This window comes from Rattus norvegicus, chromosome 7 (genome assembly GCF_021556685.1).
Source record: "Rattus norvegicus strain SHRSP/BbbUtx chromosome 7, alternate assembly SHRSP_T2T, whole genome shotgun sequence".
Lineage (NCBI taxonomy): Eukaryota > Metazoa > Chordata > Mammalia > Rodentia > Muridae > Rattus > Rattus norvegicus.
Window position 1 is genome coordinate 27,788,101 of NC_141540.1, and position 17,908 is coordinate 27,806,008.

Here is a 17,908-nt window from a genome sequence, read left to right on the forward strand (position 1 = left end):
TATGCTTCAAGATCACGAAGAGGGGATTTTAAACTTACTACAAGGGAATGACAAATGGTGATGGCTATGCTAATGAGACCCATTTGCTCATGCATGGAACAAAACAGTACAATGTGCTTCAGCAGGATGTGTGGTTGTCATGTGTCCTATGAGCAGTAAACACCAAAGAGGCAGGCTCTGTTTACCTTCATGGGAATTTAGGAAGTTAACACATGTCTCTGAGGTTTAAAAACTAGAGTCAAGTTAGATGAAGTGGTCTGGCAATCTTTGTTTCTTTTATCATCAGCAGTGTTTGTTGAGGCCCCAGCCAGGGAAGATACTAAAAGAACAAGGGAAGAGGGAAGGGAAGCATATTGAAAACAAGATTGTTTTTAGGCCTCTGCTCATCTCAGGGCTCCTCAGCTCCAGGCAGGGCATGTGGCTGGGAGAGGTATTCTGGGTTCATGCCTTTGTATCCTAGCTTGGTTCCTCATTAGCTGTGCAAAGCAGGCAAGCTGTTTAACCTCTCTGAGGCTAAAGGTCATCATCAAGACAGGGATAGCAAAAGGGACGAGTGGCTACTCTAGGTTCGCACTACTCTCGGGAAGATCTGTAGATGCCCCGAAACTTACAAGGCAGCTGGCATCCTGGGAGTTTCTGGAGAAACAGCATGGAGATGCTAATGATGTACTTTAGGAAGTTCTGCTCTAAGCCAGGCCCTGAGGCATAGACCTAGAAGCCAGCTACTCAGGAGGCTGAGGCAGAAGGATCACAAGTTCAAGGCTTGCCTTGGGCAATGGAGCAGGACACTCTCTCAAAATTTCTCAAAGCTGAAAATTTAAAGAAAAGGGCCAGAGTGTAGCTCAGTGTCAGAGGATTTGCCTAGCACGTGTGAGAACTCATGTTCAATCTCTGGGTATGGGAACATCGCCTCCTCTCTACAAATGCAGCTCTAGATAATTGAAAGTGATCTACAGAGTTAAGGCAATACTCATTAAGATTCAATGGCATTCTGCTCCCCCCCCAAAAAATAGAAGAAAAATCTAAAATCTATGTGATTTCTGAAGAGTTCAGCAGTCCTGATGAAAGGTAGCAATGCTAGAGGAATCACAATGTAGCTTCAGACCATACTACAGAGCCATGGTAACAAAAACAGCATGGTACTGCATAAAATATGCCAGCCAAAGGAACACAGTGAGTGTCTATATCAGGTTTGCCTGTGGGGGATTGTCTTAACTAAGATAATTGATGCTGAAATACCCAGCCCATTATGGGCGGCATTATTCCTTAGGTAGGGGCTCTGTAACTGTAGAAGAATGCTGAAACTGAGTAGAGCTCAAGCAAGCAAGCAAGTAGGCAAGGAAGCAAGCAAGCAAGCATCCATTCATTCCTCTCTGTTCTTGAATATCGATGTGATGTAACTAGTTATTGTAAGTCCCCATTGCCTGACATCCCTGCTATACAGGACTGTAATCTGTAATTGAGAGCTGAACAATTCCCCTAAGTTGTTTTTTTTTTTTTTTGGGAGGTATTTTATCATCATAACAGAAACAAAACTAGTACCATCATTCCCTGGAGAAAAGACAGCCTCTTCATCACAATCGAACACCCCCAAAAGCATACAATTAATAAATATAATTAATTACCCAATTAATAAAAAGAATAATGGGCAGGTGGGTTGAGCAGAAAGTTTTCAAAAGAAACACAAATAGCTAACAAGTATATGGAAAAAATGTTCACTATCCACAGCCTTCAAGGACAGGTAAATCAAAGACTAGAGTGAGAGCCCATCTCAGCTCAGTCAGGATGGCTAATAGAGAAAACAAACAACAAACGCTGGCCAGGATGTGGAGAAGGAGGAACTGGCTTTCACTTCTGGCAGGAGTGTAAACCGGTGTAGCTGTGACTGGAATCGGTATGGAGGTGCCTAAAAACCTCGAAACAGGGCTGCTGTTTGACTCAGCCAGACCATTCCTAGGTGTGTACTGGAAGGGTTCTCAATCCTCACACCACAAAGCCGTTTCACACTAACACTCAGCAGCGCTGTTCGCAGCAGTCTGGGGATGGAATTAGCCAAACAAGCAAATGGATGGGGGAAATGTGGTGTTTATACATAATGGGGTTTCGTCCAGCGACGAAGAAGAGATCTCGAATTATTTGTAGACAGAAGTGGAAGTTATCATGTTAACAAAATGAATCAGACTCAGGAAGACATAATATCATGTTTTCTTTCCTACAGGGAAATTAGACTAGAGCAATATACCTATATAAGACATGAATGCAGAAGAGGTCCGTTTGGAAGGCGGGACTTCAGAAAGGGAGGGTGACAGGAGGTAATGTGTGGATATGGGCGGAGTACATGACCCGCGTGTGTGAAAATGCCATAGTGAAACCCATCATCATGAATGCCAGCTTAAAAATAATTAAAATACAACTGAGTTCAGCCGAACGATGATCTGAATGTACGATGTACATTCCAGCAGGTAGCTCATCCCTGGTCTGTAAGGATTCCTTTCATGGTGCTTGGGAAAGGAGGAGGAGTTCTTTGGCTACTGTCCTAAAACGCTGCTTGCATTGAGTCTCACAGAAACTTCTGTGATGATGGTGATGTCCTAGGTCCCTGCTGTCCATTACAAGACCCGTCAGTTGCCCCTCGAGGCCACGCCAGCTGCCAAGCATCTGAAAGGAGGCTAGATTCTCTATGGCAGGGCACTAACTCTTTGGTTTGGTTTGATTCCCTTTTATTTAAATTTAAATACCCACCACGGGGAGGGATTACTGGACCAGGCCGGGCAGCTCGAGTTTGTGAGTCAGGGTTATAAACATAAGGTGTCACAGACTGGAGAGATGGCTCGGTTGGTAATACAGATGCCCTTACTAGCGTGAGTTTCTGAAGTTAACCCTTAGAACCTGTGCCAAAATGCTGGGCAGGCAGAAGTGGGAGGACCTTACTGGCCAGCAAGCCTAGATGAGTGAGAAATTCTATCTCCAAACGAAGGAGTAAAATGAATGCGCAAACTGCCCAGGTGGCTAGCGAATGGACAATGGTTTCTGAAGAATGAAGGGCAACTGCAATCGGCCTCTGGCCTCTATACACAATCACACCCATGCGCACACACACACACACTCACGCACACACACTTACACACTTACACACACTTACACACACACTTACACACATACTCACACACTCACACATACGCACTTACACATGCACACACACTTACACACACTTACACACTTACACACACTTACACTCGTACACATGCACACACTTACACACATACTTACACACACATACACACTTACACACACTTACACACACTTACATTTACACACACACTCACACACATACTTACACACACACTTACATACACACACACTTACACACATACTTACACACACTTACACTCGCACACACATGCACACACACACTTACAAACACTTATACACATGCTTACACACACACTTGCAGACACACACTTATACACTTACACACACTTACACACACTTACACTCACACACCCGCACACACACTTACACACATACTTACACACACACTTACACACACACACTCACACACACACTTACACACACACACACTCACACACACACACACCAGAGGCATGCTCACACAGATGCATGCACACAGACACACTTGCATACACACATACAAATCACAGAATCAATAAGCAAGAGTAGTCTTTTCCTACAAAGCAAAGGAAAGCTGGTGTCAGACCCCATGAACCTGCTTTGGTGTCCAATGGAGCAGATCCAGAAGAGGCCTGGCTTTAGAGATGAGTAAGTGTTATACCTGCTGGTGGTCAGGCTGTACCTGCATGCTGGGGACAGGTGCTGTTCTTCAGGCTGAGCCTGCCCCTCCACTTGTCACCCGTGGGCACAAGCTGTCCCTCTACATAGGCAAATTCCCTAGGTAACCCAGCCAAAGCTGCTTAACAAGTTCTGAGGCTGCAGATGTCGACAGTCCAGATGCCGGTGAAGTCCCATTTGCCTGAATGCTGTCCCCAGGGACGGCCCCTGTCAAATACTGCCTTACCTATCCTTTGCACAGTTCTGCATTAATTTGCCAGCTTTGAGATGTGTAGAGACATCAGGCTACCTTGGGGAAGCTACGGGTGATCATTAACTTGGGAGCTGCTTTTTTTGCTGGTGGCTTCAGAGCTGAGCGTGCTGTAGGCTGGTCCTGTCTGGACAATGCCACATCCTGTTTGTTCGGGTAAACTGCAGAGGCTAGAGCTAGCCCTCACTGGGATGGTTATCAGGTTCCAAGAATCTGCAAAGCCACATCATTGGCAGATGTAGTCACTACCAAAGCTTAATTCTTGTCTGCATGTAGCTTTAAAAAAAAATGGAGGTTGGTATAAACCCTGAACAAAAATTAAACAAAAAGAATGGTAAGACCTTGTTAGACTGATGCCCAAGTCCCCAACAGCTTCACCTGGGAGATAGTTAGAAAGAGAAAGTGTAAGCACCACCCTCAGGCCTAATGAACTCAAGCTACATTTTAACAAGATTCCCCGGGCAATTCAAATCCTTGAAGCCTGCTCCAAGCTCATGTGAGAGACAGCAGAGACAACGCAGTGGTGATGGCCATTGTTTTTAATGTGGGCTGAGACCTTTAAAGAGCTTTAAACGTGTCAACGCACAAAGCTCCACGAGCTTCCAGTACAGTCCAGGAAAGCGAGGCTCGGAGTGGCCGAGTAACTTATCCAAGATCACTCAGCCAATGGGGTGAAAGCCAGGGTATCAATCTAAGTGCTTAATCTCCAGTATTAAAGAATGCCTGGAGCACATTTCTCTTCCTTAACAGACATATACATGGATCAAAATCTCATTGTGCCTTGTAAATAGATATAATTATTGTCCATCAATTTTATATAAAATGAATGGTCTATGATGCTTGCTGGATTCTGAGTAAGAATTCTTCTCTTACTATCAGTTTAATGTTATGCTGCAGACAAGCATGTGGGGGTAATACTACATGGTCTACAAAGTACCTTACATGTGCATGCTAGGCACAGAATAGATACTGATGAAATAACAGCATCCCATGCCAGCATCTCGAGATCTACCTAGGGAGCACCTGGGCTCTCAGGCACAGCTCTACCTGGTCTCACCTCCCTACTCCATGCTCTGGGCTCTCAGGCATAGCCCTAGCTGGTCTCACCTCCCTGCTCTGTGCTCTGTGCTCTCGGGCATAGCCCTAGCTGGTCTCATCTCCCTGCTCAGCACTCCATTCTGACCCTCTCTGATGACAATGGGTCTCTCCACCTTCCTTCCAGCCTAGTGTGTGGCTGTGTCCCACATCCTCTCTCAGACAGGGCCTGCCTCTCTGCTCTGACCCGTTCTGTACTCAGGACTCATTCAGACTTGCCTGTGTACCTATGACCATGGGCCCTGAGTTTACCTTGTTGCATCTGTCGAGTGGGAGAGAGGGGTGACATACTGCGCGCCTATGAAATTTAGGAAAGACCCTGCCATGTAATAAGGGCTCACCGAAATCACTAGGCATCTAAGGGACGCCAGGCTGGATTACAGGGGTAGATATATGTGTGAAGAATAGCACTTGTGTGTGTTAGGATAAATGGAGGGAGGTTGGGGTACCAAGGTGTACCACCAAACAGAAGATCTAGCTTAAGAGGTTTACTGGAGAGAGAGGAAAGTGAAAGGCCATTTCTGAGCGGAGACATAAGGGACAGACAGGCACCATCAGGCAGACAGACAGACAGGGAGACAGAGAGAAGTGGGGGGGAGGGTGTGGAGAGGGGAACCAGGAAGAGATCGGGGGGTGGCAGGGGGCCCTTTTATATGCAGCACCTAACACCCCTGGCACCTATTTTTGGCATCGGGTGATGATGTAGAACGGCCACTAGGTTCCTGTGGGCAGGGAGGTGGGAATGCATGGCTGCTAGCGTGTGTGTCACTGACTGCACGGGGTGTGTCTGTGAGTTCAGCAGTCATCCAAACAGCTGGAGGAGTCATTTCTGAAATGACAACCATAGAAGAAGCAAGCCTGGAGAGTGGACAGCTTGTGAACTGCAGAGACAGTACTAAGCTGAGGGCTGCCCGAGTGGGCGCTGACAACATGGTTCTCCCAGGCAGCATCCAGGATTCCCAGGTATTAGAATGAAGCCGCATTTGGTCCTGTAAACATCTACCCAGTGCCTATGATATGCGATATACCAAGCTGGGTTCTGGTTACTCGGTACGGTCAAGCAGGAAGGAAGGGTTGGTGATGTCCAAGATTAACCAAGATTTAACCTTGCAATATGAACTGACGATGGCAACCAGCTGGCAGACTAGAAGGAAGAGAGAATTCCCAGGAGTGGATACGCATGGACAAAGAAACTGAGGCACCCCGGTACACAGCTTCTGTAAACATGACCGTGACTCTAGGTGTGTCCTCTATATCCTACTGGATCTTAGTTGTCTTCAACATGAATGAAGCAAGTGAACTTCGTTTATTCCAGGACATCATTTGACTTTAAGTCCCATGTCCAGTGTCAGAGCAGTTCATTGAAACCTATGCCTTCAGGGGTTAATCAATGAGAAGAATGTCCCTATATCACTGTGTATGGTGGTTTGACTAGATATGGCTCCCATAGATTCATGTGTTTGAATGCTTAGCCCGTAGGGAGTGGGACTATTAGGAGGTGTGGCCTTGTTGGAGTAGATGTGGTCTTGTTGGAGTGGGTGTGGCCTTGTTGGAGTAGGTGTAGCCTTGGAGTGGGTGTGGCTTTGTTGGAGGAAGTGTGTCACTGTGGGGACAGGTTTGAGGTCTCCTATGCTAAGCTACACTCAGTGTGGCACACAGGCTCTTTCTGCTGTCAGGGGATCAAGATGTAGAACTCTCATCTCCTTCTCCTGCACCATGTCTGCCTGGACGCTGCCATGCCTCCAACCATGATGATAATGAAACTGTGAGAAACCTAAAAAACTGTGAGCCAGCCTCAATTAAATGTTTTCCTTTATAAGAATTGCCTTGGGGGTTGGGGATTTAGCTCAGCGGTAGAGCGCTTGCCTAGCGAGCGCAAGGCCCTGGGTTCGGTCCCCAGCTCCGAAAAAAAGAAAAAAAAAAAAAGAATTGCCTTGGTCTTGGTGTTTCTTCACAGCAATAAAACCATGACCCAGTGTCATGAAACAACCTTTGTTTGACGTCACAGCCCTTGCCACTGGTCACAGGGGCCATGCAGAATTTCTTCTTTATTGCCTTTTGGTACTTATCATGTTTTATTGAATAAGGATGTTCATTCTAATGACCTATAAACATCTATGAAGGTCACAAAAGACTCCAAAGATTTGAGATGAGGTTTTCAAACATTATCATTGAAAAAGAAATCCATTATTCGTTAAGAGGAAAACAGCCTAGGAAATATGAACACACACCAGAGGTCAACTCCCAGGGTTCAAGTCTTCTAACTTGAACTTTATGCCCTTGGGCAAGCTAATTAACTCCAGTCAGGTGACCACAAAGCCCCTCAACCTGTGGGTTGTGACTCCTTGGTGAGAGGTGTCGAATGACCCTTTTATAGGGGTCACATATCAGATATCCTGCATATCAGGTGTTTACATTACATATCACAGTAGCAAAATTGCAGTTATGAAGTAGCAATGAGAATAACTTTATGGTTGGAGGTCACCATAACACGAGGAACTGTGTTAAAGGGACATAGCATTAGGAAGGTTGAGAACCACTGGGTTAACAGGATCTAGAAGGAAAGCTTCATGAACACACACACACACACACACACACACACACACACACATGTATGCACGCATGCACGCACACACACATGCCTTACCTCATGAAGAGTATAGCAGTATTTACAATTTCAATCTGAATCTGTTGTTGTTTTTTTTTAAGCGATAGTTACAAGGTCAGCACTTGTATTTTCTGGAAGAGGCCAAACCCTACTTTCAGTTTTATGAACATTCGAGTATCTGTTGCTAGGAACTGGCTAGAGCTGTCATCTAAATAATACGTAAGTGAATGAGTGCAGCTGTGTCCCAGTAAAAGTTTATTTTCAAAGCCAGGCAATGGACCAGTTTGGCCATGGGGTATCACCCGCTAATGTGTGCACCATGGTGACTTACAGCTCGCTCATGAACTATAACTTGCGGTTTCACACTTTCTGGGGTTGGAATAAATTTTTACCCTGGTCAGATAAAGTAAGTTGTGACCACGTCCAAGTTACAACCATACGGTATTTTAAAACCTTGCCTCTGGCGTCGGTGTTTTCAAACTTGGCATGTTATGTTTTTCCTTACTACAAATCATTTGTGTGCTGGTTGAGATTTGGGGCCAGTTTCCAAAAGCCCTTACAGGAGTTCATCTTAGCTGTTAACTTGATGGATTTAGAATCACCGTGGAAACAAATCTCCGAGCACATCTGTGAAGGATTATTAGTTTAGGTTAAGTGAGGTGGGGGAAACCCACCTCACCTATGAGCAGCACTGACTCCTGGGGTTCCAGACTGAAGAAGAAGGAACTCAGCTGAGTATCAGCCTCCATCACCCTCTCCGCCTCCTGATCGTGGAGACGACACGACCAGCTGTCTCAAGCCCTCACTTTTATGGGTGTTCCAGGTCCTCAAACTGTGAGCCCAAACCACACCGTCCCTTGCCTAAATCGCTTTTGTCAAGCACGTTTGTCACAGCGAGGAGACAGGTAACTAATTCAGCCACTGACAGCCATGTGTCGGGCAGGACCCTTTGTGTGCTTGTTCATCTGGGCCCTCTGAAAAAGGAGCTGGCGATTTTCTCTGAGAAGAGTTATTACATAAGCCCTGTTGAAGTTGCCAGAGCCATCGCCTCTCTTCTCTTTTCAGCTTGTGAGACTTCCAGGATGTTAACTCAAGGTGTCCCTGTGCTGGGACAATATTTTTGTTCCCATCTGTTAGAGTATAAGCCAGCCACTTATGACATGTATGTCCAATAAAGTAAAAAAACACTGAACTATGAAAATAAAGCATGTGTATTACTACTACTACTACTACTACTACTACTACTACTACTACTACTACTACTATTATTTAAGGGCAGTAAAGAAGAAAGTGCGTAGTAGGACTTTTTGGCTCTGAAGAACCTGAGCTTACATTCCCAGGTATGAGCATTCCCATGCTATATGATTCACGGTTCCCCAAGCTACAAGTTCCCTTCCCAGCTTTCCCAGCAAAGGTACAAGAGTTTGATCTGAAGCTACAAGATGTGACAGGTGTCATGTCCAGCTGACAAGAATTGTGACAGAGATCTCCCCTCTCTTGGGGCAATGGTCACAGAAGTATTCCGGAGTGACTCCTGGTCAGTAGTGGTGAGGTGAAGTCAGCTGTCTAGGGCTGGGTGTCACTTGGATACTGCTCTAGGCTGAGTCTGGAGTTTTGACTCTCTGGCTCCAGTAGCCATCAGAAGTCTTTGAAGGCTCAACTAGACATCTAGACTCACAGTTTATCCTGGGCCTTGTCTGGCCCAGCAGCTGGCTATGATCTAGTCAACAGGGAGCCTTTTACTCGCCTACCCTGGAAGAGCTGCCATCTACCCAGGGGACACTCAGATGTGAGGACAAGGTTTACCTGAATAGTTGTGGGGATTTCTGTAGCTTACAAATCCCACATCTCTTGGGAGAATCTAATAGATTTAGCCACCAAAGTCCCTTCAAAAGAGTGAAAGGAGTCAGAGAATTGAGAAAATCTTAAAGCTCTGGGTCCTTGTCAAACATTTCTAGAACTATCATATCAGGCCAGATGTAATTTATCAACATGTGGCCATTCTGATGCCGCACCGTGTTGCTTAGCAACACAGCTGACACTGCAACTTTTATCAAGTTTCCAGGGGAACAGAGCCAGGGAATTAATTGCAGGTCAACTTCTCACACAGAAGAGGACAGGGGATGTGAGCCTTCTTCCCATGCCCAGCCTTTCAGAGCTTTTTCTTTTGCTTTAAGCAGTTCCCCTAGGCTCAACTTAGGCAAGTAAGGATCTGACAGAATATTTACATCCAGACTTCTGTATGCTTTGCACAACCCTAGGAAAGCCCTTGGGAATCTGCTGAAATAGGAGCCTTGTTTCCCCTATGGGTGAAAGTGCCTTAAGAATTTATAGGAGAGGTTTACTTTTGGCAAAGTGAAGATCTATGGAGATATAACTGGATGATATTTACCTCTAAGGTTCTGGTCTGCTTGCTTTATGAACTCTGTTTCTTCAAGTGTAAACTCTCTTGCATGGCAAGGCCAATTTGTTACACACCATTAGGTTTCCTCAAACACTTGGCAATGCATGAACGAATGATGCTCACGGTTGTGGCTGAGATCCCCAGAGATCTCTCCTGCCACATTTGTTTGTACATTCTGCTGGTCGAAGAGGTGAGAACTATTGCTACCTGGGATCAGTTCTGCTTCTTTTCTTCCAGAAAGACGTGGGGGTGGGGGGACAGGCAGACCTGTCCTGTCTACTCTTCCCAGTGAAGCTTGTCATTGTTCCTCCCACACAGCGCCACGTAATTAAGGCCACAAAGCATTCCTATCTCTTCTCTCCTTGTTATTATTATGTTACATTGTGGCAATAAATAAGTGAATTCATCCATGGCCAAAGACATCGAGGAATCACTGATATTTACAGCAAAGATGATGACTGGGCGGGGGGACTTGTTCTCAACATAAAGTAATTCTATTTTAAAAAGTAGCTCACCCCCAGTGTTAAGGTTTTTGGAACACACCACTGTGGTTTGGAAAATAAACAGCTTAATTATAAATCTCACAAAATCTGTCTGATTTTTTAACAAAAGGAATATACCTGCCACGCTTGACAGCCTCTAACAGCTCTAGAAATAGTAGCCAAAGTCCTGACAGAACAAGCTACACTAATTTCATACTCCCACTGAGTTTCTTCAAAACACCACAAAGAAAACAGAACCATCCACAACAGTGCAGCAAGTGGAGAACTGAGTTCACGTTTCACAGGACACAGCCCCTGTAAGCTTCATCTTAGATTTTAGTCGAGAAAAACTCTTTGGATCAGAAGTCACTGCATGAGGCATGAAAGAATCCACATTTTAGCCAGTTATTTCATAGGCTCGTTATTGGAATGGGAAAACCTATATATCAGCTCTATTCCTAAGGAGCTGATGATCTAGAAAACACACACACACACACACACACACACACACACACCCCACATACACATATGCATACACTATGGCCTTATACAAATTTGCCAGAAGAGAGTGCCAAGAAGATGCCACTGAGAGCAGTGGGCACACAATTCTAAGAAGAGTCCTATCTCCCAAGGAAAGTTCTTTCTGAAGCTGACTGAAAAGAATCTGAGGACGTCTCCTCCTGTAATCCATGCATAATGGTTTCAGATGTTAAACTCGAAAGTGTTAAGGGACAGGGAAGAGAGCTGTTCTTGTAGAAAGAGCCGCTCATGAGCCTCAGTGAGGACAAAGATAAGAACATTTTAGAGGAAAAAAAATGTAGGATAGCAGCTTTCTTTTTTGGTAGCAGCAGTGGTGAAGGATTGCCCTGGGTGTGTGAGCTCTGATATCTGACTCACTTCTTGTACCTGTCCCATGAGGAGTGTCCTTTCTCATGTTTCAGACGACAAAAGGTGATCCCAAGAGGTGGAATCACTCGTTCAAGTTGTCAGAACTGTACAAAGCCAGGCTGGGATTCCTATCTGGCATCTACCTGACTCCCTGAGCTGTAGGATTTCCAGAAGACAAAAGCAATCAGGACTTTTAGAAATGTTAACATCTACTTTGGTTTTTAGAAAGCCCAACCAAGGAGAGATGAAAAGAATGAGATAAATGGCTTTGAGGATGTCCGGGAAATGTAGCTCATGTCCCTTTCAAGTATGTCCTGGAAGTTCTGCATTTCTTCATGGGCCTCTTTAGACTTCCAACTGCTCCAGCCACATTCTGAATGCAGAAATAGACTCAAGACGGGAAAATGGCTGCTGATAAACACAGTGGATATAGGAACCACACACTTGTATGGGCAGGGTCACACAACAGCATGGCCTATTAGCTCTTAGAAGTTTAAATCTGGTAACGGTGAGGAGGGTGGAGCTGGCCAGAAGGTATAAAAGCTCATTTGCGTGCAGATTGTTGAGAAATCAGCTTCAGTAATCAAGGTGAGAGGGAAGGGAGTCATGAAGCACAGCCACAGTCGCCTGGGCAGAAGGGAACAGAGACTTGAGATGTCACAGCCTCTGCATGCGCTGTAGAACACTGGTCCTCTGGTATCACATGGCTGCTGCCCCAGTGAACCAGCAGTGTCTGTGATTATCCTAGGCAGAGCTGAAGAAGGTTTGGCCCCATTAGCTTTCTAACATGAGTGGAGGAGGGGCTCACAAAGCCCTGTTACCTACTGAGATATACAGGCAGTCAACAGGGTTATTTGAAGGAGGGGACAAGGCAGGCACAGCCCTCTGCAAAGATGTGTGTGTGTGTGTGTGTGTGTGTGTGTGTGTGTGTGTGTGTGTGAGATTAAACTCACTGTTACACTAAACTAGACCTGTATGGCATCATTTCCTGTTTGGTGCCCTCTCTTTCATGTGCGAACAAATGTTCATCTCTCCAGGAAAAGTCATTCTGCAACATGCCAGCCGGTTGTAAAAGCAGGCACAACAGCCCTAGTTTTCTAAAGCCAGTGGGAGTGCCTTCTTAGAGACTAGAGAGACAGAAGAGCAACCGATTTTGGGCTATGATGACCTCAGTTTGACAATGATGTCAGAATTCCTGAGGGACATGTTCCACAGGTATCTGGAACTGGATAGGTCCATGTCTACATTGTCTATCTGTTGGCTTCCCCCTGTGCGCCTAGCATTGATTTCAGCAATGACTCTGGCACCATGGGACATTGTGAAGCTCACAGGCATTGGACAAACACGGGAGTCTGTATGGAACCACAGGTTGGTTGTTTTGCTAGGCAGGGGTCACGAGAATCCACCCGAGTGTATGAGACTAGACAACAGGAACCTGAAGAGAAAGGCAGGAGTTTGCCTCAGAGGACGAAATCTTTGGCTGGGCATGGAGAAGTATCATCTGTAGAGATGCAAAGGTCAAGGGTGACATAAGAGAGACGGGTCAAGGAATCTCACCACTGCCTAGGCTCTGAAAGGCTTAGTACCTCTTAGGCTGAGGCCAATGGCCTCCGTTCCCTCAACTCTGAGGGCCTATTGTTCAAGAATCTAAGGTGCTGGTGTGTCCATCTGAGGTTAGATGTTGTTCAGGGACTTCGGACATTTCAGTCCGGGGGGCCATGTTTGCGCATGGAAATTTGCCTAGGGTGTCGGCTGATTTGGCCTGGGAAGACCTTGGGGACTCCTGATCTGTTAGCTTCAGATGACTGGCTATTGATACTAACTACTCGGGATTCCTGAAAGCCGAGAAGATCTCTGTTGCCTGGCCATTTTTCATCCTCTTGCTTTAGAATGCTGAGAGGTGGGAGGGTCTCAGGGGAGCCCATTGGGCACAAGTTGCTGTGGTAGAAACAGAATCACTGAGGGTTTGTTGTTGTTTGTTTTAATAGAATCACTTGGATTGGAGCCAAGCTGGGGACTGTTCTGCTGTGTGGTCATCATAGCTACAATGACAACAGTAAGAGTTGATTGGATACTTGGGTGTGCTAGGCGCTGTTCAAATCACTTAAGTTTCCTATAGCCCTGTAAAAACAATTGCTTTTTTATATCCCATTTTGCAGATGAAGAAACCAAGGCAGAGGAGGGGAAGGCATTTACTCAAGGCTTCAGGTTTTAGTCGGAAGTGCCCAGGTTGGAGCACTGGCAGTATGTATTTCAACGCCTATTCTCCTAGGTATGAGCGGGAGTCGTTTCCATTAGCGTTAGACCAAGCAAGGCCCGATTCATTTGCCTGGAGAAAAGACAGGCAAGAAGGGAGCAAGGGAGGGGACACTTCCAGGTAGCCTGTTTTGAAAGCTATTTCTAATCCCAGACCTCTCAGAGAGTGGGGATATTCCCCAGAGGATCCTGGGATTTCAAGGTTTAAGGAATCCTGGGAAATTGTGTAATTAGGCTTTCTGGTGTGCAGAAGGGAGGCTGAGACAAGCAGAAATGGAGGGACACAGCTCAGAGCCCCTTCTTATTCTTCTCTTCCCACAAGGATTCTACGCTACGGGGACAGCTAAATGTCTTTGCCCAGGACAGCCTAGCTGTGTCTGTGGCGTCCACAGGGACCCTCTTCTGGCTAGGCAGGTGCTCTAATCGGCCCGAGGTCCCAAGGTAGCCGTGAAGGAAGAAAGATTGAGACATTTAAGAGAATGGCGCCCGCAAATTATTTACAAGGAAGTCAAACTGCATTCCAGAGGTTCCTTCCCCTTGGAGATACGCAGGTACACTCCTGTGACCCAGGCCAGTTTTATCCTGTACAGGACTAGGCACATATAAGGCTATTTCCAAAACTCCACCAGGCTTTAAGATATCTCCTCAGGTCATGAGGTTCCCCTCCAGTGTGCTACGGGATAGGGACAGCAATTCTCTCCCAACCCCACCCCGCAATCTATCTTCATCTCAGAGGGCAGTGCCAACTCATCACAAGGCTATGGCGAGCCAAGAGCTGTTCTGTGGTGCTCGGAAGCCAGGCAAGACGTACCTTTCCACCTGGAGGTTGACCTTGGAAGGTTCCACGTTGGGATTTTCCCACTCCATTTGCGGGCAGTGCATGAAGTAGCAGAGCGTGTACAGGGCCTCCGGCTCCCAGTAGAGCGCCCCCTGCTTGTGGTGCAGGGGAGTACCATTGCCATGGTGTTTCACATTGAGGGGCTGTAGATGGTGCATCGCCCGGGACACAAGATCACCTATGGACAGAAGCAAAAATTCAGAACCTCCAGGCACAGGCACCAACCTGAAGATCTTTGCAGAGACCCTGGACCCTGGTTCCCTCAAACACTGAAATGGCCTCACATTAAACAGAGAGGAAGAACATTCGCGATGGTCAGGGACACGATGGTCAGCACCACGGTCTTGCTGCTCTGCGACTCCAATGGTTTCCCCTCCTCTCTAACGTGGCCCATGATAGCCCCAAAGTCGCCATGTAACTGAGGATAACTTGAACTTCTGATCCCGGCTCCATCTCCTGAGTGCTGGGATTGTAGACATGAGCTATCACAACTCTGCGGTGTTGAGGATAGCGCCCAGGGCGTCTCAGTGCATGCTGGGTATCCTACCACTCTCTCCCCAGCCCTAGAAATCCAATTTCTAAGAAGCAGACACACGTGGGAAGGCCTTTGCGCTTTGCTCCTGTTAACTGCCTCTCCTTCCTCACATTCCACCGTATCCACTGTGTGGCTGAGGGGAACCCCTGCAGGAAGCCATGCTAGAGCCATCTTGTCCATTTCAATTAGCACTCTGTGCTTCCTGGGTAGCTCTCCGGGATAAACTTAGAACTTGCCTCTCCTCACACCATGATTCCCCCTTACGTGGTGTTTCCTGGATGCTTCCTAGCAACGGTTTGGATGCTTCAATCCATGTCTAGAAAGTAGGTTGGACTCAATGTGCACCTCAAAGCCGATGTGTTGAAGACTTGCCCTACAATTCCACAGCCGGGACCGCTGGGAGGGGCTTAGAGCCTGATGGGAGGCCGTGGAAATGCGAGACGGGCTCTGCAGGAGGAAGCTGGTTCCTGGGTGTACACACCTTTGGGAGGTGTATTTTTGTCTCCAGTCAGTGAGTGGAGTCACTCTACTCTCTCACTCGTGCCCTGCCATGATGTTCTGTCCCGCCACAGGTCCAGAATACAAAAATGGAACCGAGCGCTCACGAATTGGCAGCTCAGAAACTGTGAGCTAAAGTATCCTTTCCTTCTTTCTTGGGCATTTTGTCACCATGGTCTATGTGCATACATAATTTATGTGCACATTCACACAGGTACCCGGAGAGTCCAGAGAGTGCCCGATGCCCTGGAGCTGGACTTACAGGTGTTTGGGAAATCACCTGATAATGGGTCCCGAGAGCCAAACCTAGGTACTCTGAGGCATCTCTCCAGCACCGCATACAAGGCTGTAAGTCGCTTACGGATGAAGATATGGGAGCCCAGGGAGGTTCCATTTCTTCTCAAGGTTCCATAGCTGTAAACAGGTAGGAGGAGAAGAACTGGGGTTCGAACCTGGGGTTCTGACTACAGAAGCCAAGCACTTAGCCACACTCCTTAACACCAGGGTCTGTTTCCCTCTCCTCAGCGCTAGCCAGCCTGAAAAGTATGCTGTTCGTTTTTCCTTTTTTTAAAAAAATTTTTACTTTTGCTTATGTGCATGCATGTGTGTCTGATTCTGGGTTTGTGCATGTGAATATGGCATCTGCAGAGGCCAGAGGAATTAGATTCCCTGGGACTAGAGCTCCAAGCAGTTATGAGCTGCCTGATGTGGGTGCTGGGAACTAAACTCCAGTCCTCTGCAAGAGTCGTGGGAACTCTCAATAGTTCACTTATTTTTTTTTTATTTTTTTTTAATGTGTGTTTCTGTTCTGTCTGCATGTATGTCTGTGTGTGAGGTTGTCTGGAGATACAGACAGTTGTGAGCTGCCATGTGGATGCTGGGAATTGTAACTTCCGGTAGAGCCACGAGTGCTTACAACCACTGAGCCGTCTCTCCAGCCCTTAGTAGTAGGAACTCAACCTCTGAGCCATCTCTCCATCCTCAAATCAGGCTTCTAGATCAAGTCACACCTACATGTTTTTAACTGGTCCAAGGGCAGATCTTCCTGTGGGAGGCGGATGGAGCTCAGAAGCCCATCTTTGTTCTGGCTAAGACAACGGTTCCATTCTTCACGGAAGTTGTCATGCCAAAGTGAGCAATCTTCCCTGCGACTTGCTTAATTTTAAATGTACTCATTTTGTTGTATTTAAATACATCCACGTAATGAGGAAAATTATATCACTCTCCTAAATAGACTATGAGCCTTGCTTGCCATAAATAGAAAGGAAATCTGATGAAGACAGCTCAATTTTGCTTCTGCTTTCTTCTTAAACGAATAACCAAGTATCAAGAAGAGGTTTGGGGGCTCGTATCAATCAGAGCCTTTCTTAAGTAATTATGGTTAAATCGGCTTCAGGAAAAAAAAAGCACATGATAAATGCATTTTAATGCCCTGCCCCTGGCCACTAAAGTCATTTCATGTACAATGAAAAGCATGCACTGCTCTTTCAGAGGTCCAGAGTTCAGTTCCTAGCACCCACACCAGGCTGCCCATGGCTGTGCCACCTTTAGTCCCAGAATATCTGATCCCTTCTTCTGGTCTCTGTGGATAGCCCACCCATGAGTCATGGCATTCTTGTGCATGCACACACATGCGCGCGCTCGCGCGCGCGCGCGCGCACACACACACACACACACACACACACACAGAGGTCCTGGTCTGCTGGCCTACCGTGCAAGTGCTGTGGCCCGCAGAAGACAATCACCAGCCATATCTTTATAGTCTGACTTTGCAGCTTAGGCTGGCTTCGAACTCCCTATCTAGTCCAGGTTTGATAGGACTTGTGGGGATCCTCCTGCCTCAGCCTCACTTCCAAGTGTGAAGACAATAGACATGAGCCACCAGGCCTGCTCTTCCTTTCCCTCTCCCTGTCCCTGTCCCTGTCCCTCTCCCTATCCCTCTCTCTCTGGACACAAAACAATATCTATATTTTCTGACTGAACCTAGGCCTCAGAGTTTGCTCATTTCCACCATCCTGCTGAGCCTCTCAATGATACACTTTACCTGAACTCAAAACCCAAGAGCAGGGGGTCAAACGGGGAGCAGAAGCTTATCCTCTGAGGATTTAAACTCTATTCTAGGTTTTCTATTTACCTACAAGAGGAGTCGCCAGCATAAATGGTGATGGAAAAGAGTATAGTCTGCTCCATTAGAGGGACATAAGGTCCTCAAGTCCCTCCCTCAGGGTGGAGATGTAGCTCTGC

General features: G+C 46.6%; 1 protein-coding gene across 2 annotated transcripts in view; it reads right to left on the reverse strand.

Moving 5' to 3' along the window:
- Abtb3 (ankyrin repeat and BTB domain containing 3) overlaps positions 1 to 17,908 on the reverse strand; it is a 278,860-nt gene that overhangs the window by 86,286 nt on the left and 174,666 nt on the right. For both annotated transcript variants that reach the window (NM_001432634.1, NM_001432632.1), the window contains 1 exon segment: positions 14,605 to 14,809. In NM_001432634.1, coding sequence (NP_001419563.1) covers positions 14,605 to 14,809 — 205 coding nt within the window.